General features: G+C 49.2%; 1 protein-coding gene across 17 annotated transcripts in view; it reads left to right on the forward strand.

Moving 5' to 3' along the window:
- Positions 1 to 377: 377 nt before the first annotated feature.
- DOCK7 (dedicator of cytokinesis 7) overlaps positions 378 to 26,757 on the forward strand; it is a 96,005-nt gene continuing 69,625 nt past the window's right edge. For all 17 annotated transcript variants that reach the window (XR_005257890.1, XM_038145171.1, XM_038145172.1 and 14 more), the window contains exons 1-6: positions 378 to 516; positions 9,542 to 9,647; positions 23,266 to 23,441; positions 23,541 to 23,609; positions 26,000 to 26,129; positions 26,236 to 26,448. Coding sequence is in view for 16 of the 17 variants with exons in the window: in XM_038145171.1 (XP_038001099.1) it covers positions 479 to 516; positions 9,542 to 9,647; positions 23,266 to 23,441; positions 23,541 to 23,609; positions 26,000 to 26,129; positions 26,236 to 26,448 (732 nt within the window). In the remaining variant the exon portion in view is untranslated. The remainder of the gene's footprint in view (positions 517 to 9,541; positions 9,648 to 23,265; positions 23,442 to 23,540; positions 23,610 to 25,999; positions 26,130 to 26,235; positions 26,449 to 26,757) is intronic.

The raw sequence follows: 26,757 nt of genomic DNA on the forward strand, positions 1-26,757 counted from the left end.
GATGGGGACAGGATGAGAACAGGGATGGGGACAGGGGCAGGGATGGGAACAGAGGACAGAGATAGGGGTAGGGATGGGGACAGGATGAGAACAGGGATGGGGACAGGGGCAGGGATGGGAACAGAGGACGGGGATGGGGACAGGGGCACGGATAGGAACAGGGGCAGGGATGGGGACAGAGGACGGGGATGGGGACAGGGGCACGGATAGGAACAGGGGCAGGGATGGGGACAGAGGACGGGGATAGGGACAAGGGCACGGGTGGGGACAGGGGCAGGGATGGGGACAGGACCGGGCCGGTGGCGGTCACTCCCCGCCGTATATCTGCGAGGAGCGGCCCCCCGGCGGGAAGGGGAGGAGGCGGCGGGCGCGGCGAGCGCCGGGGGTGGGAGCTGCGCCGTTCAAGTGCGCGGCTCGGCGGAGCATTACGGCGGCCGAGCGCTGCCCGGGCCGGCAGCGCGGAGCCCGCAGCGCGGCCATGGCCGAGCGCCGCGCCTTCGCGCAGAAGATCAGCAGGTAGCGGGGGCGGCGGGGCCGGCGGCGGCACCGCGCGTACCGGGGGCGGGCGGGCCCGGCCGCGGGGGCTCCGCCGCTGCCGCGCCCCGGGGGCGGGCGGGCCCGGCGCGGCCCGCGGGCCCCCGCGCCCCGCCGGCCTCCGGGGGCGCCGGGCAGGGTCCGGCCGGCGGGGCTGCGGCGCTCCCCGGCCGGCACAAAGGGTCGGGAGCGGGCGCGGCGGCCGCCAGCGCGGGGCCGCTCCCCCGGGGGAGCTCCCGCGGGGCGCGGGGGAGGGAGGAAGAGGAGGAAAGGAGCCCTGGAATTCCGCTGCCGCGAACAAAGGCCGGCCGGGCGCTTTGTGCAGCCCCTCTCGCCGCGCAGCGGGCGGCACGGCGCTCTCCCGGCCGAGCCGGCCCTGCCCCGGCCGCCTCCCGGCGCTGCCCCGGCCCCGCACCTGGGAGGGGAGCGCCGACCTCCCTCCCGCTGGCTGGAAAATGGAGAGGGAGCTCCCTTCCAGCGCCTTCCTTTTGTGTGTGAGCGCGGCTGCCGCGCTCCTTGGACGCGCCGAGCTACGTGAGGCTGGCGGTGCTGAGCATCCTTGGGTTTCTCAAAGTTTGGTTATTTTTTGAAGAGGGGTATTTATGGAATTTTACCTGCTAACGGCGGGTTTCTGCAGATTTACATTCCCAGTTAGGCGTGTGTTTCCAGGTGGGAATAGTTTTTCTGCTTGCAGGTCTGTGCAGGTAGCCTTTGGTGACCATGGTACCTCTCCTACCTGTAACCAGCAGTGGAGTGAAAGTGAGATCCATCAGTTGTGCCAGAGCTGTTCAGGAGGATGTGGACAGTAGCAAAAGGAGTCTCATTTTCATGCCATTGAGTGAGAAGCTGTAGGTACAAATAGTTGCAGTTAGAGAAGCTGTGATGGAGAGGGGTCATGGGCAAAGAAACAGCAGGTCAAAGGAAAAGGGTGGGTAGGAGGTAGAGGAGTGACATCAGTCCCACTCATGATCTGGCAGCAGGTGAAAGCATTGCTCTTCTCTTCAGGATCTCTCTTTTGATGTGCACCAGCCTGGGGTTAGTGTGACAGGTCAAGGAATGGGGAGAGATGGATTTGCTGCCAGGCCGTTTTTACTGCTCCTTGGTTGTGGTCATAGGAATGTCACATGAGAGACAAGCCCTGGCAGTCAGTGTCCGAGCTGTACAGCCCTGGCAGGAAGTTCAATGAGGTGGCCCTGGGGTGACCACGGTGGTGCTCAGCAGTCCTGCCTGGCTCACTGGGTTGTAGCACAGCTGTGCCACCTCTGTGCACCTTTTGGGCTAATCTGATCCACTCCCTGTGTTTCCTGATGTGGTCTTTAAACAGGTTTGGTTCCCCTGTGCCTGTAGAAGGACCCATGTGCTTTGCAGTGAGGTCAGGGCTGTTGCATCTCCACCTTTCTTTCACACTTGTAAGATTGTTGTGTTTTCTGTGGGGTTTCCCATGTTGTAGTGTCATGTTCTGAGAAGTCTCAAGTTCCTGCTTCGTGGCTTGCAAATCCAGTGCACGTGAAGGCAAAAACTTGTGGGCAGAACGTTGCACCTGGGGATGCCCAGGCTGGGCTGCTGTCCTTCCTTCTGCTGGCACAGAACTGCTGGGAATGTTGCTGTTCCAGGGATGAGGGATTGGAGCAGGCAGTGCACGGAAGTCGCAGAGCTGTGCTGGTGGCTGCTGGAAGCCCTCCCCAGTTCCATTGTTTCAAGAAGAATAGATCCCTGCATTTTCACACTCTGCCCCCCGGTTTGGCTGACTCATCGAGGTAGCATTTGTCTTATTCACAGGAAACAGCCATGCTGCTCTTGCTTTGCCTGTGTGCTCCAGATGGATGTCGTTCAGATCCACCAAGACTAATTCCTTCAGTCCAGCTGCAAGTTTCTAAACTGGTTGTGTCAGTAGAGGTAGAAAAATAAACTTGGGATGGGCTGAGCTGTTTCTTGGAAAGCCCAGGGATGTGTCCCACTGCTCAGATTTATCTGCTGTGTTTTCTTCAGCCGTGGTGGTCCCCCTCAAAAGCATGATCTGAATGCTGGTGCCGTGCCCTGCCTGTTTATTGCATCCAAATCTTTAAATATTGGGCATAGGCTATCAGTTATTGCCCCAGCAGTTTCAAAATATCTTTTTAAGACTGTGTTACAAGGTGTCTTCCTGATGAGGTCCTGCTGAGTTTTTGCAGGATGGGTTTGAACCAGAATTTGGCCATCACTAATTCTTCTTGACTCCATCAGAAGAAACTCCTGAGTTAAACATATATAATGGGCTAATAAGATCTTGCATGAAATTGCTAATTTTTATTTTGAAATATATTGGTAGGAATTTTTTTAGGCTGTAGTGGATCACATCCTTCTGCAGCATCCTGATACTTCTGCATGGAGCCTGTTGCTTCCATCTCAGTGTGAGAGCAGGGGAACTTCGGTGCCTCCTGTGTCTGGTGCACATTCCCAGCCGTGTTAGCCCAGGACATTTTTTGGATATGGGGCTGCTTGGCAAAGAAACAGGCTGTGGAAATCCCCTCACCAAAAGGGTCAGTTCTGAGTTCCTGGATGTCCCAGTGACTGGAGCATGTTGTATCCCAGCACTCCAGTGCTTCCTGGGACAGAGGAAGAGGTGTGCAGGGTTTTTAGAGTTCAAAAAGAGAGAAAGGACAGCTCCCCTTTAAACCTCACACAGCAAAAACATTACAGGGACAAACTCATGTAGGCTTTCATGTGAGCCCCTGATTCAGTGCCTTGTCAGTGCTCCTGGAGCATCCTGAGGCTGGGTTGTCTGGGGAATTCAGAGCTGCTCCTTTGGTCAGACCATCACTAAGGAAGTGTCTTTGCTTGGAAAGAGTTTTGATCTTCCTTTCTGCTCCCACAGTGAGAGAGGACCCCTGTGACTTGGAACAGCCCACCTGCCCTGCCCTCTGTTTTACAGTGCCTGTCAGCCTCACACAAACCCCACAGTGTGATTTTTACAGCTGCTCTGTGTTCTGTTGCTGAGAATTTTCAGTTTTCCTGTGCCCAGCTGTCAGTGGAGTCCAGAGAAAACAGTTTTACCTGGTGGGTCCAACCCCTTCCCAGTGCTTCCATGTGAACAGGAGCCCCATGAGGTGCTGTTCTTTGGGGCTAGGGGGTCTTCAGCAGGGGCTGATCCTGCTCTCAGACATTCAGTGGCTTGGAAATTCCCCATCATCCAGGACTCTTACGCTGCATGGGATTCCTGGAGTAATCACAGCTTGTCTTTATGGATTTGAATGGAGGGGAAAACACTTGTGTTCACTACATTCAGAGCATCTGATTTCTGCTGCAGCTCCCTTTACACTGATGGGGTGCTGTAAAAGGGGACTTGGGAAGGCTAAATTTGCATTTATGTTCATTTAGAGCCCTTTTACACTCCCTGGGTGATGTGTCGGGGGGCTGACAGCCTCCTTTGCCCAGATGCAGGGTAAAGAGGGATAGTGTGAAACCTGCACCCACTGAAACCAGTAGCAGAGCTGTCACTGGCTCCCAGGAGCACCAGATCGGGCCACAAGCGTGGTCACAGCAGAATATTCATCACAGTTTATTCTCTTCCCACATCCAGATGCCATTTGCATTGTCAAAACACTGTCACGGATAACTGAAAAGGATTTTTAGCAGGAATTTCAGAGCATCCCTTTCCTGTTCTCCCCCAAAGTCCCACGGCTGTCCCCGTGCAGCCTCTCTGGATGGCTCGTGTGGGAGTCGGCAGCGCTTGGGAAGCCCAAGAAAATCCCTGACTGCTTAAAGCAAGGGAGGAGGCAGGGACAAAACTGCACAGAATCACAGAATGACTGGGTTGGAAGAGACCTTCAAGATCATCGAGTCCAACCCACCCCAACACCTCAGTAAACTCTGGCACCCAGTGCCACAGCCAGGCTTTGTTAAACACACCCAGGGATGGGGACTCCAGCACCTCCCTGGGCAGCCATTCCAGAGCTTTCTCACCCTTTCTGGAAAACACTTTTTCCTGATATCCAGCCTGTATTTCCCTCGGTGCAGCTCGAGGCTGTGTGCTGTGGTTGTGTCAGTGCTGCCTGGAGACAGAGCCCAGCCCCAGCTGAGCACAGGCACCTTTCAGGAGCTGGGAGAGTGCTGAGGGCAGCCCTGAGTCTCCTTTTCTGCAGGCTGAGCAGCCCCAGCTCCCTCAGTGGCTCCTCTCAGGGTTTGTGTTCCCAGCTCCCTCAGTGGCTCCTCTCAGGGTTTGTGTTCCCAGCTCCCTCAGTGGCTCCTCTCAGGGTTTGTGTTCCCAGCTCCCTCAGTGGCTCCTCTCAGGGTTTGTGTTCCCAGCTCCCTCAGTGGCTCCTCTCAGGGTTTGTGTTCCCAGCTCCCTCAGTGGCTCCTCTCAGGGTTTGTGTTCCCAGCTCCCTCAGTGGTTCCTCTCAGGGTTTGTGTTCCCAGCCCTTCATCTCCAGGGCTCTGTCACAGAGCTGCTTCTCTGGCCAAGGCTTCCTTCTTTGGTTGGGTGTTTTTAGCTTGAGGTGTGACTTTGCTGTCCTGCAGGATCCAGTGCTGTGGTGATTTCCTCAGCCAGGTGTCCTGGGAGCTCACTCCCTGCACTGCAGCCCAGGGGTGACATTTCAGCCTCAAGAATCAAAGATGATCAGAAGAGCACCACAGGCAGCGTTGTGTGATGTTTTCTCTTTTAATCAATGGTGAGGAAAAAGGGAACATGTTGTTGCTCATCTGTGTTAATTTAAGAACCCACACACACCCTGCAGCGGTTGGGATCAGGCTGGGCATCTCCTCAGCTGGAAATCAAACCCATTTCACTCCAAGGGGAAGGAGTTCACTCAGAAGGAAACAGGAGCTGGGGTTTAGGAGGAAGGGCTGAACTGGCAGGGTGGCTCCAGGCCAGAGCTCTCCCTGCATCCCTGGAGCAGGTTCCCTCACCCAGCAGAGCTTCCCTGGCTGGTGACTCACCTGGATGAGGCTGCAGGCAGGACAGAGGGCCGGGTCCTCCCTCTGTAGAGGTGACACTCAGCCAGTGCCACTGGGCTTTGGGATTGACATCCGAGCACAGTGAGTCGGGAGGATGGTGCCTCCAGCCCGTGCTGGCTGAGCAGAGGGTGAAGAAGTAAATGATGTGTAAGTGCAGTTTCTCTCTCTGAGGCAGAACGAGAGGCTGAGATGCCTCTCAGTGCCAGGCTGCCCTTTCAGAGCTCCTGGGTCTGCAGGCCCTGCACTGACCCCAGGCTGAGGAACAGGCTGCAGCAACACTTCTGTAATTAGCAGGATGGGGAGAGGCAACTTGCCTTGCCCTTTCCCAGCGGAGAGGGCTGTGGAAAAGGGACACTTCCTCACATCACCCCAGGCTGGCTCTGACCCACCTCTGCTGGGAAACGGGAGAGTTCCTGACCTTGCTTGGTAGATCTGGGGGAGCTTTTTTTGGGAAGGCAAAAAGAAGAACTCATATTTCCAGTTTGCTGGTTAAGCTAAAAAAATGTTTAAAAAAAAAAAAAAAAAAGGGAACAGTTTTTGGGTTTGACCAGGCAGGGCACATAGAGAAATGATTTTTGTGTGTAGTAAAGAACCCTGGGAGTGCAAACATGGCTTCATTTTGTTATTTGCAGCTCAAAGTACTTTGAGAATGACCAGTTTTGTTTTGCTTTAGGAGCCAGTTCCAAGAGGATTTTTTTCCCTCTTCTTTGTGTGTTTTTTTCTTTTTCTGTGTGAACCACATGCGCACACAATAATTAACCAGTGAAGAGGGTCAGAAAGGAAGTGACTGGGGAAGATGTACTTTAAACATAGACATTCATGAGGCTGTGGGCTGTAATTAACTGGAATGTTTGTCTGAGGTTCCCAGGTTACACGTTGAATATTAGATAAGTTATTAAAGAGGCAGTTTTTTATTTGTCCTTTTAATTATCAAAGCTTTAATGGCTCTTCAGCTCTACCAAATTAATTTTTCTTTTTTTTTTTTTAATTTGGAGAATATTTATTTCTCTTTTCTTGATGGGGTTTGGTGTAACACCAGCATTGCTTTAGGTTAGAAATAGTGCTCAGGGTTATAGTGTAACATGGACTGCTGGTCATGACCAGCTTGTCATGGACAAACAGCCTTTGGGAATGCAGGAGGAGGAGGAGAAGGCAAGTGTGTTCATAGAGTGATGGAATGGTTTGGGTTGGAGGGGACCTTAAAGCTCACCCTGTGGTCAGGGACACCTTCCACTAGAGCAGGAGTTATTTGTTTTAGGGAAACTGGGAACCTCTGGGAGGAAACAGTGAGGGAGCAGCCCTAAAGAGAAGTCAGCTGAGATATTTTCTCAATGTGGAAATACTCATTTGGTTCTCCAAAGGTTCTGCTCCTTCCCTGGAGTCAGTGGCCAGCATGAACCACCTCTGCTGAAAGGTGATTCCCAACTGGAACAGCTCTAGAAAAGCCATTGTGTGATCAGGGGAGCCCCAAGGGGACACCTGGCTGGTAGAAGGGAGTGGGAGAGGGCTCTCGGACCTGAGCATGCTGCCACAAACCCAAAGGGGGATAGATCCCCATAAATACATCTGGAGATCAGGCCACATTAGGAGATGGTTTCTGAGTGTCAGAGGCACGATGCTTTCCCTGGGGAAGTGGTGTCCAGAACCCCTGTGGGTGCAGCGACACAGAAAGGAGCCTGAGCTGTGGGCTGGACTGCAGGCTTGCAATGAACAGTAACTCCTGCAGACTCCACTCAGGAATCCTGGGGTTTACACAGTGTCCATTAACTTCACGTGGGAAGAGTTTTGATGGGTGCTGGTGGAAGCTGGAGAGGCAGGAGTGCTGCAGCCTTGTGAGTAATGCTTGTTCCTTGGTGAAACCCATTGGAACTTCAGTTCTGAGTGCCTGTGGTCGTGCTTTGGGGGAATTCTCAAAATCCACTGAGGTCGTGAATGGGGCAGCAACACAGCTGACCAGTGCCACCCTTTGTGGCACCACATTCCTTGCCCTGTTGGACCACAGAGATGCCCCAGGTTCCTGAGGAGGAGCCAGGCACAGCTGTGGTTCCCCAGCTGGGGACAGGTCCCTCCTCTGGCTGGACTTCCCATCTGTAAACAATGCCTCTTCAAAATGGGAAAGGGTTTTTAGCTTTTCCTCTTGCTGGGCTCTGATTTTTCCTGCCAGGGCTCTGTCTGTGCCTCGTCAGGAGTGACACAAAACACAGCAAGTGAGGGCCTGGTGCAGAGCAGAGCCCCTGTGCACCCTGGGGACACGCTTGTCCCTCCCCAGCCACAGCTCCGTGCTGTGCTTTCCGTGCCAAGCAGCCATTTTAATCCATTCCAAATTTCCCTACAAAAGCCAGCAGCACACACGGTTTGCTCTCACGTGTGTCTGTGTGTGCACGCGTGGTGGGAGCAGGGAGATGGCTTTTCCTGGATGTTCCCTGTCCCCAGCAGGACAGAAGCCACCCACCAGAAGTGAAAACATCAGCTCCTGTGGGTAAAGGCAAACACGAAGGAAATGACTTCTTGCAGCCAGAATACATAAAACTTGATTTTTTTTCCCCCTCCTGCAGTCTACTTTTTAAAAAAGACAAAATAATGCTTCCTCTAGCTAATCCTACATCCATCCTCTGGCCTGAGGAAACATCTGCTCCCCATGGCAGCCTCAATTGTCCCAGCCAGTTCCCTCTTAGAGTTCCCTTCTCTCCCACTGACAGCAGTTGCCTCCAGCTGCCTTCATTCCTGCCCACCAGCAATCCCAAAGGCAGGAGCCCATCCTGGTGTCCAGGTTTAGCTCAGGACAGGTTTAACCATCTCCTTGGCAGGATTTTAGCAGCTCGTGTGCTGTTCTGATAAACAGCACAGTCCCCCTGGTGAGATCAGGAGTCTTTTAGCCGTGAGGATGCTCAAAGATCACTGATACAGCAGAAAAAAACCCCCACACCAGTCCTTGCAGCCTGTTCATTGCCTTATGGGCTGGCTAGCGTCTCCTTGGAGCTGGAATTTGCTCTGGGAGGCAGAGCTGCCAGCAGTGCTGGGATGTGGTGAGTGACACTGGGGTGGGTTTGTGGCTGATCAGTTGGGTGTTGACTCCTGGGGAGGAGCGTTTGTGTTGGTGAGGTCCTGCAGGCCAGGGGTACTCAGCAGCTTTTCAGCTACACAGCTCTTTTTTTTGTGGAAGGAATCTGGGTTTTGGTTTGCTTTTGGAACAAAAGCATTTCCACCCTCCTCAGAGGCTTGGCTGTCCCTGCTGAGGGGAGCTGCAGCTTCCTGCTGGGATACAGGATGGAGAGCTGGGCATGGCTGTGGTGGGGCTGTGGCTCTGTGTTCAGACAGCCCCTGGCCATCAGCATTGCCCTCTGTTGCGCTCCTCCTTCCCCCTCCAGGTGGCTTTACCCACCTCTTGTGTTTCCAGCCTTACCAGAGACAATGTGGCTCTTTAGCCAGGATGGAAAACCGTGGAGGGTCACAGCTTTCACCTTCCAGGCATGGAAGGGCTGCTCTGTGCTTTCCACTCCTGGTGAGAAAATTACCCAGCGGTGGAATTTCTCTCTGGCAGAGACACAAGGCTCTGTGCCAGTGTTTCCTCTGCTTGTCACTTTACCTTTCCTACAGGAGAAGGGAAACACCTTTTTGTTCTGACCCAGTCATTTGTTTCCTGGTCCTTTGTCTGGCTGTGATTGCACACCCCAAAAATAGGCAGAGGGATGAAAATGCAGAGTACAGGAGCAGCTGTGTGACCAGGAACTGCTGAAGGGTGAGGAGAACTCTGGAGAAGGGCTTTCCTTGGAAGAGCCTGCTGGGAACAAGTTAATTTGTGCTCGTGGTCACGTGCATTTTATTGCCACAGATGCGAACAGAAGAGCAGTTCACAAAAGGGGAAAAAAAAATTTAATTGCTGTTAAAAATGTGTATCTGCAGCCTTGTGAGAGCTTTGTGATTCCTGGGAGTTTGTCGTGCAGGATTCCTGGAGGGGGGTGACAGCCTTAGTGCATTGAGCAGTGTCTGCTTCCCTTCCAGCACCCAGGGGGTGGCTCTGCTCCGTGCCCGTGTCCCTGGCAGGGCTAACTGTGTCCCTGTGTCGTTGCAGGACCGTGGCAGCCGAGGTCAGGAAGCAGATCTCGGGGCAGTATGGAGGCTCCCCACAGCTCCTCAAGAACCTCAACATCGGAGGCAGCGTCTCTCATCACACCACTGTAAGTCACGCCTGGAGCAGGGCCTGCTCAGAATGCTGTCCACACTCATTGCACCGCTGGGAGGAAGCTGCTCTGCTGACAGGTTCTTGATGCAAGAGGCTCTGATAACACCAAGGACAAAATTCCATGCAAGACCCACTGATTTTGGAGATTTCTATGTTGCAAATGAGTTGGTGTGGCTGGGAATCTGTGTTTCTGCAGAATCTTTGTAGGACAAGGAGTTTTTTGGATCAGATATTAGTTGTTCTATTCTCAAACAGCCTGGATTGGGCATTAAATCCCATGTGTGTGTGTGGTTCTCTGCATGGAAAGCTCTTTGCAAGCTCCTGCACTTCAGGTTGCTGTTTTCCTGTCCTTGTCACCCTGGAGAGCAGGACCACAGCAAATCATCTGCTCTTCTGAAGTCGTTTAAATATTATTGTGCAAGCTGAGCATGGCTGTTCCTTGTATTTACTTACACGTTTACAGCCCACTTTGAAGAGCTGCATTGTCACAATCACCCTTTCTGAAGTCAGACTTTCTTGCATGGCCTACCAGTAACCTTCCAGATTTATTGTGGTAAACATTTCAAGAGTGCAGCAAACTTTTCCAAGCTGGAAATGTTTGATTTGGGGTCTCCGGGTCACAGCAGTTCCTTTTGCTGCAGTCAACTTGAAAAATAAATATTGGAGCATCTTGTTTTCTTCAGAGAGGGGAGGTTGGGTCAGGCAGGGCTGGAAATGTGCCCTGAATTTGATAGTCTGTGCAAGTGTTGTGAGTTTACAAGAGTTCCTCTCTTTGGAGTGGGGTCCTGTAGTGTTTCCTCAGTTCCTGGGGTTGTGGGAATGAGTCCATGGGAATTCCCTCTGCTTCATGTGCAGTGTAACCTGTTGAAGCTTCCTCCTGTGGAGCACAGAGGTGTCCTCAGGGCTGAGTGTCACCTCTGAGGGGACCTCCAGGCTCACCTGGCTCAGAGCAGCGACTTCAGTGCAGGCACAATCTTCATCTCTGAGGTCTGGCTGTGCCAGGGGCGCTGGGGATGGAGGAGGGCTGGAATTCTGTCATGTCCCAGGAGCTCAGGGAGAGCACAAGGCTGGTGTGTCAGCAGCCTGGTGGGGACTGAGCAGGTTAATGAGAGAAGGGTTAATGAGAGAAGGGTTAATGAGAGCTGCTGCCCAGGCTAATGCCTTATCTGGGTGGCTCTGCTGGGCTGTGCAGTGATAATGCAAACCCTGACTGGGCAGTTCTGCATGGTCTTTTGCATAATCCAGCATTAGAGCAGGGAGGGTCCCCTGCTATTAGCTGGTGTGTGGAGCACTCAGGGTCATTGACTCCACTTCCCTGCAGCACTGGCCAGCTGAGGAGTGCACTCCCATTGGATTTCCATCCCAGGAACTGCTGGGCCTCCCTTGGCCCACCTTGGTTTCATCTTGGGAGGAGTTGGCCAAATTGCCTTTGTGCTCTCATCAAGTGAGATGTCTTCTGTGAGCCTCTCCAGCTGCTCCTCACCCAGCCATGTTTTTCATCAGTTTTTCCTTGTATCACCTCCTTTCACTCTGAATTATCTTTTTTTTTTCACTTTTTCCTCCTATTCCTGAGTTTTTTTCCATTCTGCCACCAACCCAGTATTCATGCTCAAAGCTTCAGTCCTGTTGATCTTCACATGTAATTTTTGATACAAGATCAGACTTGTTGGTCATGGTATTGTCAGTAGCTCTCATTACCCTGTTGCCCTGGTGTTTGCTAGTAAATATATGCGAGAATCTCTAAAAATGCTGGAAAAGGTCATGCTGGCTGGAAGCAGGCTCTGAGCTTTTCCTATCAAGCTGCATTGTGTGATGGCTGCTGTGATAAGCTCCCAGTTTGTCACATTAAATTGGGTGCTGAGCAGAGATGCTCTGCAGAAGCCTGATTAACACGGGGTGATGGTTTGTAGGAGATAGTCTGTAGGAAAAATCTCTTTAGTTAAGTCATGAGTCTGTATCCTGAGGCTGCATAATACGACAGAGGTTTGCTTGTCTGAATTTTGGGTTAATTTCTCTCCCCGAGGCATCCGTCAGGATCTGCTGTGCCTGCCTGGCCTGGTTTGATAATCAGCATTATGCAGAGGGAAAGCATTGCTGTGTGGAGCTGGGTTTGCTCTGGAAAAGTTCGTTTCTGTGTAGCCACACTGGTTTAAAAGCCTAAAGTAGGGCATGTAGTGTGGGAGTGAGTAGGAAATTCCTGCTGGAATGTTGTGTGGTTGAGCTCCAGTATCTCCACGATACTAGCTGGGATGGGGAGCTCCAGCCTGCCAGAGTTCAGGAATTATTTGGCCAGTGCTCTCAGGGATGCCCAGGCTGGGATGGTGGGGGTTGTCCTGTGCAGGGCCAGGAGCTGGAGTGGATGATCCCTGTAGATCCCTTCCAGCTCAGGACGTTCCATGATCCCGTGGCTCCAGTGATTCTGCAGATGTGCACCCTCCACCTTGCTCGCTGTGCTGAGAATGCTGCTCCAGGAAAGGTCAGCACTGATCCTCTGATGGTTTGTCTGAGAGTCTTACCAGTCCAGTGGAGGTATTTTGGTGGAGAAATGGAGTTTTTGTGGATGAGGAGCCTTCAGCACCGAGCTTGCTTGGGCCTTGTCAGCTGAGGCCAGTGCAGGGATGTTCCCTGCTCCACAGGCTTGCCCGTGGTTGACCCTGGGATAAATGCAAAATCCTGTCAGCTGAATTTTAACAAGTCTCTTTCTTCCCTTTTGCCTCACAAGCAGCAGACAGAATGCTGCCAGAACTGTTTCTAATTCGGTATCTGGTAGAGCTGGGGAGAAGACACTGCTTTCAAATGAGTTTATTATTGTCAGCCTCCACCCTTCTGCCACTTTAGGAGCAGCTGATTTTAATTGCACATTCCTCAAACCCCAGACACAGGTCCAAGGCCCTGAGAGGCTTTTCCTGTGTAACCCAATGTGCCAGGCTGGGATCCTGGCAGGATGCAGCCCCTGCAGCTCCGAGCTTTTGCTTTTTGCAACCCACAGCAGAAGGCACTGGCAGTTTGTTGTTGGGAAGTCGGAGCTGTGAGCTCAGAGAGTTCCATGAAGGAGGGTTTATTTTTTTGAAGTTATTTTCGCAAGTCTCTCCAAGCCCACTGGTGAGTGGGGTGTGCATTTGCACCGTGCTGGGTGTGCTCTGGGTTGGAATCCATGGGCTGTGCTCACCTTGGGTGCCCCCAGAGGTTCAGCATTCCCTGCTGGGAGCTGCTGCTTCTCACCACCAGCCCCACTTGCATTTCCTCTGGGAGAATTCCCCAGCATCCTGCAGGATGGGGAATTTGCAGTGTTTGTTTGATCACCCAGGCTGTTTACTATGGGCCATTATAATCCCTCCTGACTAACCACTTTCTTTTCTTCCCAAGTTTGTTTTTTCTGTGGAGCAGCTCATTGTGCTCAGTTAACTCTGTCTGCTGAAAGAAGATAAAGACTTACAAAATCTTGGACTTCTTTTTTCTCTTTTGAGTGCCAAGGATAATAATTGAAATTTTTTTTGGTTGTTGTCCAAAACTTGATTTTTTTTTTCTTCCCAAGAAAAAGTTCTCTTAATTTTTAAAAACATTTTCAGGTCTTTTTTTTCTATTTCTTTACATCTTTAGAAGTATATTTTAATGGTTGGACATAGTGCAGTGGTCTGGTTGACAAGATGGTGTTCAGTCAAAGTTTGGACATGGATGATCTTGGAGGACTTTGCCAACCTTAATGATTCTGTGATTTAATTAGAAGAGCAGCTTTTTACTGAACTTGCAAATAAGCAGAGTGAATGTACATTGAGTTGTTTTATAGAAAAATCACAGCTTTTCCCGAGGGATTGGGTGTGATATTTCCTGCATGTTACAGCAGAGATGATTGTTAGTATGTAAAGGAACACTGTTATAAGAGATGCTAATTAGCCTGGGAATAAAGGGGTCTGGATTCTTGGATGTGATGTGATCTGACCACAGCTGCTCTCAGCTCTTCATTTTCTCCTATAAAATGAAGGTGCTGACATTTACATATCTTTGTGAAGCACTGCTGGCTTTATGGGCATTATCTGGGCTAATTGAGGCATTGTCTTGGATTTATTGGATGTCAGACTTTGGCCATGTATTCAAAGATAGCATCTAATTATTCAGTAAGAGAATATAGGTTCCTTTGTATATTTCCACTGTTTATTTTAACATAATTTAAGAGAAGAAGAAAAGGTGATTTGTGCAAATGAATGGGAAGCACAGCAAAGGAAAACATGCCAGTGTCCTGTGAAAGGCCATTTTGGAGTGCTCAGAGCCAAGTAATTTTATCCCCAAAAATTGCAAAGGAGAATGAGCTGAGTCTTTATGCTGTCTCAGGGCTGGTGAAGGCTGAATGGTGTCTCCCATTATTTGTATTTCCTGGAGGTTTTGCCCTGCCTGGCTGCATGGTTATCCTCATCAGGCAGGGGAGGATGGGAGAGGCATCATCCACATCCTCTGCCCTGCCTCTGCCCTTGGGCCTGCTCACAAGTCACTCTGCTCTGGTGCAGGCACTTTCTGTAGCTCGTGAGAACTGCTCCCCTGCCATTGCTAAGGGCAGCAGCCAGCCTGTGGCAAGGGCAGGGGTGTTTTACCTGCTCAGGTGAGTCTGCTGTCCACTGGAAGTCTCTGCAATAACTTCAACAGGGTTAGCAGAGATAATACTCTTAACTAAATGATATTATACCAAGTAATTGTTAATAAACAGGCTGGGAGAGCTGGGGATGCTCACCTGGAGAGGAGAAGGATCCAGGCAGAGCTCAGAGCCCTGCCAGGGCCTGAAGGGGCTCCAGGAGAGCTGCAGAGGGACTGGGGACAAGGCCTGGAGGGACAGGACACAGGGAATGGCTCCCACTGCCAGAGGTTAGCTGTAGGGGAATTTCTTTGCTCAGAGGGTGCTGAGGCCCTGGCACAGGCTGCCCTGAGGCTGCCCCATCCCTGGCTGTCCTAGGCCATGGGACAGCCCCTGCCCCGTGGCTCATCCATCCATGCAGGGCAGAAAGTGTCCCCTGGGAGCTGGGAGGTGCCTGTGCCAAGGATTTCCTGCTCAGGAGAGCACTCTGTGCTTGGCAGGGCTCAGGGCCACCAGGGCTCAGGGCCACCAGGGCCTGCCTGTGTGAGCCCCCAGGGTCTGGAGGGGTCTGTCTCTACTGACCTGATGTAACATTTCTGCCAAAAGTGGGAAATCTGTGATTTTTCTACAGTCTCTGGTCAAACTCTTTGGCTTTTTCATTTCTCTGTTGCTGTCTCAGTTTCTGCTTTCAGTTTTGTCACAGTTTATCAGAGGGAGACTCTCCAAGATGAGTCTCAGCACTTGTATTTTCTGTGTCAAAGTCTTTGTGTTCTCCAAATACTCTTGGTGAAATTACACAATCTTTAGTCATCAAGATGTTGTCTTCTTACCCATCCTTAGAGGCATAACTCGTGTCTTTCTAGGGTTGGTAAGAAATTGCTTTAGTATTCCCAGATAACTAATTAATCTCTGATTAATATTAATATTTCTATACCCAAACGGCTTCCTACATTAGCAACCAGTTATCACAGCAAATAACCTGGCACTATTTGTACATAAAGCATCTCACTGGTTTTGGAGTTGTTCCATGTAGGATCCTTCTTTAGGCAGGTATATTTGTAATTATTTCACAGAACCCCAGACCGGTTTGGGTTGGAAGGACCTTGGAGCTCATCCTGTTTCAACCCTGATACCTTCCACTATCCCAGGGTGCTCCAAGCCTTGTCCAACCTGGCCTTGGACACTTCCAGGGATGGGGAATCTATTTCCTTTCATTAGAGGCTTTTTCTAGATCAAGCGCTGTGATAGAATACCCTGCAGATCTCGCAGAAGGCAGATCTTAAAACTGAATGTTTTCAGGTTTATAGATGGAGGCTTCAGACACAGAGAGTGCTTACAGCCCTTTTTGGGGCACGTTTGCAGTTTGGAAATGAAGCACTTCCATCAGCTGCTGTCCTGGTAATGACATCCCACAGAACACCGTGCAAAAGCAGGAATAGGCAGAGCAGGAGATAGGGAGCTGCATTCCAGAGGCAGTGGGGAGCTAATGACTGCACTTCTGGCTGGGGAGGTGCCATCCCTGGTGAGCCTGGGCAGCTGCCTGTGGCTGATGGAAAGCAGAGATTGCCTAGGAATCCCCTTGGTTCATTTGAATATTTCCATGTATTATAAATGCAGCCAAAAAAAATGAAATGCAGGAGTTCTCTGGGCTCACCAGGCATCAGGAGTATGGGTTTGCTGAAATGCAGGGATGGCAGCAGACAAATATGTGAGTCTTTGAATTTGGATCCATTTGGGTTATTTTTGGAGCGCTTAGTTGAAAGCAAATGTCATTTTTGCAAGTAAAACATGTTTTTTCATTACTTGAGTGTTGTCAGTGGTTAATATTACACTGCTCATGTTTCAAAACCTCTTAGAGTGACTTGCCTGTAGTTCACACTTAAAAATAAATCCACTGCCTCTGTTTAGCAAGCTTATTTCTTTCAACTGTTACCTTCTTTAACCTGCCTGCAAATTGTAATTTTTTTTTTTTTTTAGCATATTACATTCTCAGATTTATTCTGAGTCCTTCCAGTACATCAGATTTGACTCCTGTTCCCCGAGATTCCAGTATCCCTTTAAGGGTGACAGGATTTTGCCACAGCAAGCACAGGCCATCTGCATTCCTGACTGCTCTGCAAGGGAAGTGCCTGTTTGCCCTGGAGACCCAGAGATAGCTGAGAGGAGGCTGGGGCTCAGCTTTGAAATGTTAATCTGCTGCTTCTGTCCTTCCAAGATTTTGCCCAGGGAAGGCGGTGGGTGGGAAGTTGGTATTAATTTAGAATTTGGAGCTTTGGCACAATCTGTTGCAGTTTTAGCACGTTGTGAATCGCTTAATATTTAAGGAGGTATTGAAGTTAAGATGGAACTTTGTCCTGATTTCAAAATTGGCAAGAAATATCACCCTGATTTTGAAGAAGTGCTTTAGCTGCCGAGTAAAAATAGCAGTCAGAATCCTCCCTGTGATGAAGAGCTCTCTGCAAGGTTAATTTTTCAAGGTCCCTTATGGGATCCTCACAGGGAGTTTTACTCCCACAGGAAGGAGGCAGGAGGAACAACCTTGCACACTTTGCCATTGTCATTTTTACAGAGCCCTCAATTGTGCTGATCCTCACAGGGGCTGGGCTCTGCCCTTGGGAATGATGCATCTCACTTGAGCTAAAAGGGGAATTGGGTTTGGATTGGGCCGCAGCAGTTGGGTTCAGATCCTTGTTGTGCCAGATGCATCCTGCCAAGCTGTCATGCCATAACCTCTCAGTGCTCCTGGGGCTCCCTGGGGAATTGGACATCCTGGGAGGGCAGAGGTGAGGGAGGGAGAAGGAAATGGGAGGGAATGTTGTTTTCCATGGCTGTGCTGTCATACACAAGCTGGAAAGGACTGCGGGGATTTGAGTGTGTCACTTGCAGTGTGTCCCCTGGGACACCTGTGGGTTGGGCAATCCCCTGTGCCCAGCTGGCTGTTTGGAGAAGGGATAGGCTGAAGTCCTCCAGGCAAACCTGGGAATGGCTGTGTGAACATCAGGGCACTGTGCTTCAGGCAGTCCCTGTGAGGTGGAGACAATAATTGTCCTTTTTCTGCCCTAGTTGTTACTGAGCTCCTGTTCTGAGCTGCTGTGCAATGCCCAGGAGAGCAGATCTTGAGTCTTCAGCTACCTGCACAGGTGCAGCTCTTGTACAAGCCTGACCTCTGCATTGTATGTGTTGTTTGCCTGTGTGAGCTTTCCCTGGGTGTAGCTTTCCTTGCACTTTATCCCTTTGTTCCCTTTGTCATCCCTTTGGGATGCCTGGCTGAAGTGAGTGAAGGTTTGTGTTACCCTCCATGGAGTGCTGCCACATCCCCTCACTGAGGCTCCTGCAGATTTGTGCGGGTGCTTTTGGAAGTGATGATGATGATGATGCAGGTAGGTGCTGAAAAGGAGGAAATAAATAGGAAAGAGACATGTGCACTAAAACTCCACAAAAATACAATGTTTGCTGTCTGGAGAAGGGCAAAGTCGATAGGGAAGGCAGTTTGATTTTCCAGCTTTTAAGGGGATGTAACAGTGAAGAATAACACAACCTTAAAGAAGAAAGCTCGAGTGTCCCCACTGCAGGAGAGCTGTAAAGCTTTGAAATGGAGCTTTGTCCTGCAAGTGCTGAGAGCCAGAGCTGCAGGAACACAGGTGTGCTCTGGAAACTGCCTGTTAAATGGGCTAGAGCAGCCAGATCAAGGCTGCTGTCAGAATTAGCTGATTGGACGTGTCTGTGGTCAGGTTAAGGACATGCAGAATTGGTATTTTTAATGTAGATGTATTTCCAGGTGAGGGGTTTGATTTGGGTTAGGGTAAGTCTGAGAGAGAGAGAGAGTCCTGTTTGATTTGTTGTGTACTTTCAGTTTGTCAGTGCTGTGATAAACACAGTGTTTGTGCTGGCAGGGAGCAGGTTATGCCCCTCTTACTCATCCTCAGCTGCCCTTTCTCCCCACATTGTCCTCCTGTAGATTTTAATGGCACAGAACAGTGCTTGCCATGGGTGAGGTTGCAGTGCCTGATCCTGGGATAAAGGCTGAGTGAAAACCAGATTAGGGAATTGACCATAATTTCATCTGTAATTACAGCCTGCACAAAATCAAAGGGTATTTTTTAAATGGGCAGCAATTCTGGGAGCAGTGTTCCTTTTCATATTTTTAACATGTATTTGCTGTTAATTTACATTATTCTATGGTCCTGGTGGGGAAGATGCTCAGGGCTCTTTCAGACTTTGGTTTCTGGAGGGTCTTAATAAACTCAACAGAAATGGACCCCCCTGGCAAGGATTTCCTGCAGTAACACTCCAGTATTCCCCCTTAGGTTTATTAGGGGAGACCACACTGGGGCCTTTCAGTACTGAAAGGGAGCTTAGAAAAAATGAGAGTGACTTTTTACACAGGCAGGCAGTGATAGGGAGAATGGTTTCAAACCAAAAGAGGAGAAATTCAGATTGGATATTAATAAATTCCTCCCTGGGAGGGTGGGCAGGCCCTGGCACAGGGTGCCCAGAGCAGCTGTGGCTGCCCCTGGATCCCTGGCAGTGCCCAAGGCCAGGCTGGACACTGGGGCTGGAGCAGCCTGGGACAGTGGGAGGTGTCAGGGTTGAAACAGGATGAGCTTTAAGGTCCTTTCCTGCAAAACCACTCTGGCATGCTGGGATTAGCCAGTTGCTAGGTGGTCTGCATGTTTGTAAATACTTGGCTGGAATTGTCCTTCTGCCTTGGGAAGTCCGGTGAGGAGGAGCTGGCTGTGTTTTGTGAAGGAGGCACCTACTGTTGCTTCCCTGGAGCTGCCAGAGGAGTGGAGAAGGCCTTTCCTGGGAGCAGGATGAAGATTGCACTGAAGGTGGCTGTGTCTGCAGCCTGCCAGCAAGCAGGGCTGTGGGGGAGCACAGCTTTCTCCTCCTCAGCTGTTCCCCCTTCCTGCTGCAGCAGATTTCAATCCTGTTCATGTGCAGCTGACAGGACTGGCAGTCCTTTGGTGGCTGAGATCAGCTCTAGCCCAGTGTCAGCTCCTGCAGGCCAGGGCAATCAGCTCTTGTTTGTCCTGGTGTCACAGGAGGTCAGCTGGGCTGGAGGTGAGATGGCAGAGCAGGTTCTGCTTCTCCAGCAGAGTGAGGGTGGTTGGGATGATGGGGTTGGGATGATGGGGTTGGGTAACCTGGTCTTTACCTGAGCTTGTCCAGCTCCTCCAGTGTGCACCTGCTGGGTTTGTGTGGCAATTTCAGGTGACTGATGCTTTGCCCAAGTAGCACTGGAATAGCCCCTGGTATTTTGTGTGTCCTTGTCCCCATGCACACCTTTGGAGCAACGCTGGAGCATGGAGCAGGGCAGGGGAAAGGTTAAACCATTGACAGCAAGAGCCTTGAGAGGAGCTCTTGTGGTTCTGTTCACACACGGGGACATCTTTTAGGTTCATTTTCCTTTTGGTGCATTTATTCATCCTTCTTCCCTCCTCCTCCTCTTTCATCACTTCTTCCCCCACAAATATCTGAAGCCTAAAATAATGTTCTTGCCTTTTATCTGCCAATAGGCTGACACCAAGTAGTTCCTCTCCTTGGCCATGGATTTATGTTTGGCCTCTTTACTCAGGTGCTAGACAGTATTTGTGGCTGCACAGATGGTGAGTCTGACACAGGCCTCTGGCTTTGACTGTTTTGTTTGTTTGCATCTTCATGGTACAATAGTAACCCAAAGAGACAAAGTGGAAAATTGGGAAGTGCAGCCTTGGGCCTAATCCTGAAATGTGTGAAGGGCTTGGAACCCGCAGGGTGCACAGAGAGCCCCTGAGCACTGCCTGCCTTTCTGGAGAGGCTGATTTTTCACTGGCATGGCCCCTTCCTTCATCTCCTGTCCAGCACATCCCAGTGCTCCTGTTGGACAAGGGCAGTTTGAGATGTGACATGCCAGGGATGAGGGGACCCGGTGTGATTTGGGCTGTGACAGCCTCACACCCTCGCTCCTGCATGTCCCTGTGAGCTCTGCATTAAGGCTTTTCCTCATCTTTTTTTGTAATTCTGTTTATCAGGATGAATGGAGTGGAAAGATTGGAAGGGATTGGAAGGTTCCTGTGTGTTAGATAATCACAGGTAAATGAGTTTGTGCGGATTAAAACACCACACTTGCAAAGGCAGCTCACTTCTGGAAGATCCCTCAGCTTTGGAGCTGCCAGGTCAGAAAGAGGAATAAAAGTAAATCTTAAAATGTTAGGGCTTAAAACCAGGGTCAGCTAAGCAGCTTTAAGTCATGCCATGAAGGCTTCCTTACCCCTCAGGGAGGTGTAGGGAGGAGCAGCATGGATGGAGCTCTGCACTGGCCAGGGGAGGATGTGAGGGGATGCTTTTCCCAGCCCCTCTGGAGCTTTTGCCCAGAATTTTGTTACTGATTTTGTTATTTTTATCTTCATTTGCAAGGAGTCTGCAGTGCTGGGTGATTCCTCCTCTTTGGATCTGAGGTTTGTCAGTGGAAGGGGAGATTGGGCACAGAGCAGCACTTGGGAACAAACAGGCACTTGTAGCAATTCCTTGAGGAAAAGCTGAGGAAAAAATTCCTTGAGGAAAAGCTGTCACCCTCTGAAGGTCTGAGTTGGATCCTCATGTGAAGCATCACTACTGTTGATTTTTTTGGGGGTTTTTTTCTGTTTGTTTTGTTTTTGGTTTTTTTTTTTTTTTTTGGTTGAGGTTGGAATTAAATTTTGAGATGATGTTTTTTGTTTGGATTCAGACGTTTATCAGTTTTTATTTATATTATAGTCTCACAAAGTGTGGATTCTATAGTAGTTTTCTTTAACAAGGTGAAAATGGAGATTTTTTTTTCTATAAGGTTTTTTAAGGATAAACTATTTAACGAAGAAATTATACTTAAATTATTTTTATTTTTAATCTAAAAATAAACTACTCATAACAGGCAATGCGGATTTTTTTATTTAATTACACAATACTACTTAAACTTATGAAGAAGAAAGTGAAGAAGATGGTAAAGAAGGACTAGCTTTTGCTCTAAAACTTTTACATATATATTATATTCCAAAATTTTAAACTCCTAAGTTTTCTTCTATGTGATATTACACACTTTTATTTAAACTATACACTTATGATTTTAGTTCTGTTATTCAATTTTGGAAGGTTTTTTATGCTGTTAGGTTAAATGTAGTGTTCTTTTGAGGGTTAGTGTTTGTTAGTCCAGAAAGTTTAAAATTTTTAGTACCCAGGGTTCCAGCATCACCCCTCAGTGACATTTGTCAGGGATCTGGTGCCAAGTGGAGCTGCTCTGCCTGGTTGTGAAGAGCAGGGTGAGGTGGTGACATCTCAGCTGTGGCATGGCAGGAGCAGTGGCAAGTTCTGCTTGCAGTGGAAGTGTCTGGCTTGTGTTTTCAAAAGTTCTCCAAAATCACGTACTTTGAGTCCATTTCAAGAGTTCAGGGTGAGAAGGGGGGGAAAAGGTTATGGGGTTAAAGAAATGATCATCATCATCTTGTGGAAGGTGTCCCTGCCCATGGCAGAGCTGGTCTTCAGGGTCCCTTCCAACCCTTCTCTGATTCTTTCCGTATTTTTTTACACAGAAATGAATTTGTTTATTTAACCTAAATTGCAGAATCAAATACCACATTTCCAGCCATCACATATTTTTTTGGTGAACCAGATTCTTCTCTGGCAAAAAGTCACCTGCTCCAACTCCCCTGGCTTCCTTGGAGTCACGCTGGTTTCCTGCTGGAGGGTTTGCCTTGTCAGAAAAATGCAGTATTCATTGAGGTTGGCTGTGGTCGGGAGATTCTTTCAGTACCCTCTGTGTTAGCTGAGTCTTTTCCCTTGAATAAAAAGCTGATTAATTTCAGAGCTTGTTGGCAATCGTTTGAAAAGTGGAATTTGGGATTTGTATAGCGATATTTCCGAGAAGCACTTTTAAAACTGAAGTACCAAGTGTTCTTTGTAGAGTCATCTCCAACACGAGCTACAGGATAGTTCCTTGTCCCTCAGAAATCGTCGGGATGACAGGAAAGGGGAAGTTAGTAGAGAAAACTGCTGAATTTGGATGTGCTTTTGTGACTCATGTTAAAACACTCAGCCTCACTGGCATGTGCCAGGGAATTCTAGGAAATCTCTCAGTTGCTGTAGAGACAGCTTCCTCAAAACTTGTTTTTAGTGTTTCATTTTCTTAATGTCTATGTTTATGTATAGCCTCATAGCATAATGATCTCATATCAGAATATTTATATGTGTTTATGTAATGGGATATGTAAAAATACAAGTTATGCAATGTGAGTGTGTATCCAGTTTATGCAAAATTTCTTCTAATGTATCTAAAAAAAGCTCAGGGTAGTGAGATCAGCATTGCCAGTGAAATCTGCTGTTTTCCTGCACGTTTCCAGTCATTCCTTGTGCTTCAGGTAAAGGCTTTGTGCCCAGTAAAGATGATTTTTAAGCATCCATTTTATTGAGGGCAGTGTTCCTTCCTGGCATGGGCAGAGTCATTGTGACACTAAAGGCTCTAGTACCAGGGACAAGAGGTGGTTAAACTTGTACCTGTGGTAGGTGAACACTGTGTTTTGTGTTCCTCAGAGAGGTGGTTTAATTCAAAATAATGTTAGTCCTCAGAGCTGTGTGGCTGCCTGAGCTCCTGGTAAATCAGGCCTTGCTCTGGGTTCTGCCTGGGGGAGGAAGGGTTCCTGCATCTTGGATCAGGATCAAGGTTCCCTTTGTGATCAGAGCCTGGTAAAAACAAATCCGGGCTCAGATAAGTGGCAAATAAAGTACAAAGTTTCCTTTTGTTGTATTTCTTGAAAATAGATGTGACCTTTTCTGGCTCTAGTTGTATTTTTTAGGTGGTGATGGTAAGCGCTAGAGAAATACGAAGAGGAACATCAGATAAAAGATAAGACAGGAGAAGCAGCTCTGTGATGTGTTAGCTGAGGTTAACACCACTGGGGTTAATCACCTGATGTTGCATCAAATCCCTCAACAAGGCAGAAGAACTGGTTTAAAAAAGAGAGCAGAAAGCACGCGTGTGATTCTCCTGTATTTGTTCACCTCCCTGTAAGCCCCGTGGTGGTTTGTTTGTCCCCAGGTGCCTCTCACAGAAGCTGTGGATCCTGTGGACCTGGAGGAGTATCTCAACACCCACCCTCTGGCCGTGGAGTCGGGGCCCCTGCGGGACCTGCTGGAGTTTCCCCGCGATGACATCGAGGTGGTTTACACCCCCCGCGAGTGCCGGACGCTCGTGTCGGCCGTGCCCGAGGAGAGGTGGGACTCCGTGTGACCTGGGGGTGCTCCGGGGAACGAAATGTGTGTTTGAGAAATCCTCGTCACCCCTGTGATCTCTGGTGTTTGTTCTTTCAACAGCGAGATGGACCCTCACGTGAGGGACTGTGTCAGGAGTTACACGGAGGACTGGGCCATCGTCAACAGAAAGTGAGTGAGAAACCCTGTGGTGCTTTTCATCTTTAAATTTTGGCCAAGTGCTATAAGGAGGCTCAAAAACACTGTCCTGGCGGCTGATTCCATGTGCTCTGGCTTTTCGTTGCCCAGTCCAGCTGAACTGATGCTCTATGTTTGGAAAATTGGATCTTGGGTGTCAAAACCCCTTAGGCAGTTTGGAAAATCTGGGCCTTTTCAGTCCACAGTTCTCCTTTACCATGGTAGAGCAACTAGAGAGTGTGAACAAGTAAAATTACTTTCAGCGTTTGTTTCTCCCTTTGTTCCATCTGGTTTTAGTTCTTTTTTAGAGCCAAGTTGCATTAATTTTGCAGTGATTTACATGGAGTCACCACCATCTGATAGACAAAGTGCCCTCTGCAGCTTCCATTGGTTCCCAGAGAGTCTTGGGGAAAGTACATCATTCAGACAAATAATTGTTAATATTTGAACCATCACAACATTTACCTAATGAGTTAACAGTTCAGAGGATGGGCACGCATTGATTATTCCATGCAAATTAGCAGGAAGGGTTCTGAGAGGCTTCAGTTGGAGCAGGGACTCTCTTGGATGATTGGAAGTCTGATGACTTCAAGAGCTGCTGTCAGGGAGTGAGTGATCCATGTGATGTGCATCACCTCCAAATGACTTGGCTGCAGCTCCAGCTCTGCCCTTGTGGCAGTTGCTACAATTCACTGGTTTAATGTTGTCCTGAGAGCCACTTCAGGGGATGCTTAGGATGTGCTTGGCGCTGCTAACGTGACCTAATAAAAAAGTGTTTTGTAATCTCATACCAAAAAAAAACCCAACAAAACAAACCACCCAGAAAGGAACCCAAGAGGGAGGGAGATGTTTTATTAACTCCCAGACCTGGACAGCGTGACCCACCCAGCCACCCACTCCTGGCTTCTCAGTGGCTTTCATGGGTACCTGGAATTCCTGGCTGTGATTCCTGCTCTGATGAGCTGTATTTGGTGGGGTTTTGTCCTCTGAGAGTCAAAGCACTTCCTGCTTGGATAAAATCATGGCAGTGCACTGGGTAGAAATGGAAGAGTTGCTGCTGGAGCAGAGCAAGAACCCAAAAGCTTGGCTGGGAAGGACTGAACTGTTTTTCAAGTAAAGATGCCAACAATTTCCTCTTAATCCATCCCATTGGATGGCTCCAAGTCCTCTGGCTAGCTCCAGGGGCACAAACCCAGCTCTTGGAAGAACTGCTGAATTGACTTGTGACATTCCATCCTTTTCTTCCCCACGCCAGGGGAATAATCTTTATATCCATCTCTACCTCCAGTTTTTTTGTAACCAAAATGTTTTTGAGGCAGGGAAATCTACCCGTTCAGTAATTCCTTTAATGATATTGGAAAAGGTGAATAAATTCACTGGCCTGAAAAAAACCCACTAGCATATTCTGATTTCAAGCTTATGGCTTAGTTTCTGTGTGCTAGACTGAGGAAGTCAGGTGTGAATTAGAGATAATTTGCACTTGTTGGTGGAGCTGTGATGCAAATGCAGACATCCAGGTGAGGATTATACAGATCCTATTGTTCAGCTCTCAGGAATTACAGCCTAGCAAGGAAAATGCATTCTTCCTTCTTTTTTCTCTTCCCTTCCTTTATTTGCTGCTAGCATTTCCATGGTTTTCCCATGTCTGGAGCATCCCTCTGTGGTAACTTTATTGCCAGGGCATGGTACGAACAATTAATTCTAGCTGTGATCCCAGGAACTGACTTGGAGTGAGTATTGCAGGGAGGCCATGGCTCTACCCGTGTGTGTGTGTGTGTAAATACAGACGTGGTGCCATTTGGCACCCAAAAATTTGTTAGTCAAAGAGATCTGTCAGCACAGCAGGCACACTGTTCACTTGTAGGAGCTCTCACACTCTGGGGAGCTCTGAGGGACCCGCTTTCCTTACAGAGATGCTGTGTGAAGACACTTGTTTTAGTCAGGGTTGGAAAATTGTTCTCCGGAGGTGCCCAGGATTTTCCTGAGTTGCTGTTTTGGTTTTCCAGTTAATCATTTTATCTGCTCCAAGTCAGTTCCTGCTCCAGCAGAACCACTGGCCTTCAGCCCTCGTGTTCCCGGCCTGTTTTTAGCTTGGCATCACAATGGCACATTTTACATGGACTTTAATTGGCCCTTGATAATCCTCCTTTTGACATCACCCAGAGTGGCTTTATAGATGAACAGAGTCACATTGTAGTGCTGGAATAGTGGCTGTTGGATGATGCCCCAGCTCCAGTGGAGCTGACTGGAAATGGTGTTTGCAGGGAGCAGCTCCTGCCTCGGGAGCACCCACGCTGACAATGCCGGGTTTGTTCCGGGGTGCTGCTTCTGGGGTCGGGGTCAAAAGGGCTGCTGAGAACGTGGTTGAAATCCTCTCTTTGCAGATACCACAAGCTGGGGACTGGGTTCAACCCCAACACCTTGGACAAGCAGAAGGAGAGGCAAAAAGGGCTGCCCAAACAGGTCTTTGAGTCTGACGAAGCTCCTGACGGCAACAGCTACCAGGATGAACAAGTAATGTGCCTTTAAAACCCTGCTACATAAAACCTAATTTATGGTCCTGCTTTAAAAGTGCAGTCCTTTTCCCATTAGAAGTTGCTTTTAATTTGTTGGCTCTCAGGATGACCTCAAGCGCCGCTCAATGTCGATCGACGACACCCCGCGGGGCAGCTGGGCCTGCAGCATCTTCGACCTCAAGAACTCCCTGCCTGATGCCCTCCTCCCCAACCTGCTGGACAGAACCCCCAACGAGGAGATCGACCACCACAACGAGGACCAGAGGAAGTCCAGCAGGCATAAGGAGCTTTTTGCACTACACCCAGCACCAGATGAGGTATTTTTGCACGCATGTGGGTGAGACTAAAAGAGTGAAGGGTATTGGGCATGGGAAAGCTGCCAGTCTGCCAGGGATTTAAAGGATTTAAGATCACCTGTGTTTGACATGCATGAGAACTGCAGCTATTTTGTGTTTTTCAGCATATTGTCTTGCCCATAGATATTACTTTCTGAAGATTGGGTTTCCCTTCTGGTTATGCAATGTAGAAACATTAAAGGGATTTAATTTAGCATATTTATAGCTGCTGATGAATGCACCACGCTGGGAAGCCTCGGATTAAAGTGGTGCTGTGTCTTGGAAGAAAAA

The sequence above is a fragment of the Motacilla alba genome, chromosome 8 (assembly GCF_015832195.1).
Source record: "Motacilla alba alba isolate MOTALB_02 chromosome 8, Motacilla_alba_V1.0_pri, whole genome shotgun sequence".
Classification (NCBI taxonomy): domain Eukaryota; kingdom Metazoa; phylum Chordata; class Aves; order Passeriformes; family Motacillidae; genus Motacilla; species Motacilla alba.